This window comes from Sinocyclocheilus grahami, unplaced genomic scaffold (assembly GCF_001515645.1).
Source record: "Sinocyclocheilus grahami isolate Dianchi unplaced genomic scaffold, SAMN03320097.WGS_v1.1 scaffold3575.1, whole genome shotgun sequence".
NCBI lineage: Eukaryota > Metazoa > Chordata > Actinopteri > Cypriniformes > Cyprinidae > Sinocyclocheilus > Sinocyclocheilus grahami.
The window spans coordinates 19,923-20,538 of NW_015508677.1; the positions used below are offsets into that span (position 1 = coordinate 19,923).

Here is a 616-nt window from a genome sequence, read left to right on the forward strand (position 1 = left end):
TATTTCACAATATTACTGTTTTTACTGTATTTCGATCAAATAAATGCAGCCTTGATGATCATACTTCTTTTAGAAACAATAAAAAAATCGTATCGAATGATACTGTGCATTTTATTTATCTATATTTTCTGATCTTTTTTTCTGGTTCCTCCTCTCAGGCCCCACTCCATTCCCCTGTAATCCCCTGACCATGCAGATGCGTCTCCCCAGCGGGATGATGTCGGGACCCTCACCTTCCCCTACGCAGCAGGGCACGTCTGTACCTCCACAGGGCCAGACTCAACCCCGCAGCTGGGAGGAAGAGCCCAAACCTCTGCTGTGCTCTCAATACGAGACCCTGTCAGACAGCGAGTGAACACACACCTCACGCCGCATACACTAGGACTGAACGTTTGCTGCTTATGAACAAAAACTTGTTACTGTAAACAGGGATGTTCGTGAACACACACGTACTCATGTCCATACTGACATACACTTACGGGAACACACACGCCATCTGCGCTCATGCCCTCTGATACCTCTAAACATATTCATACATACAGAGACACACATCCCATAACCCACCCCAAGCGCGCACACTCACGCCATTAGTGGAAGTGCATTAAATGGCTGCAGA

General features: G+C 46.8%; 1 protein-coding gene across 1 annotated transcript in view; it reads left to right on the top strand.

Annotated features, from left to right (window-relative positions):
- LOC107576362 (nuclear receptor corepressor 2-like) overlaps positions 1-355 on the top strand; it is a 10,128-nt gene extending 9,773 nt beyond the window's left edge. Inside the window, exon 7 of the mRNA XM_016262556.1 lies at positions 159-355. Coding sequence (XP_016118042.1) covers positions 159-355 — 197 coding nt within the window. The remainder of the gene's footprint in view (positions 1-158) is intronic.
- Positions 356-616: the final 261 nt, after the last annotated feature.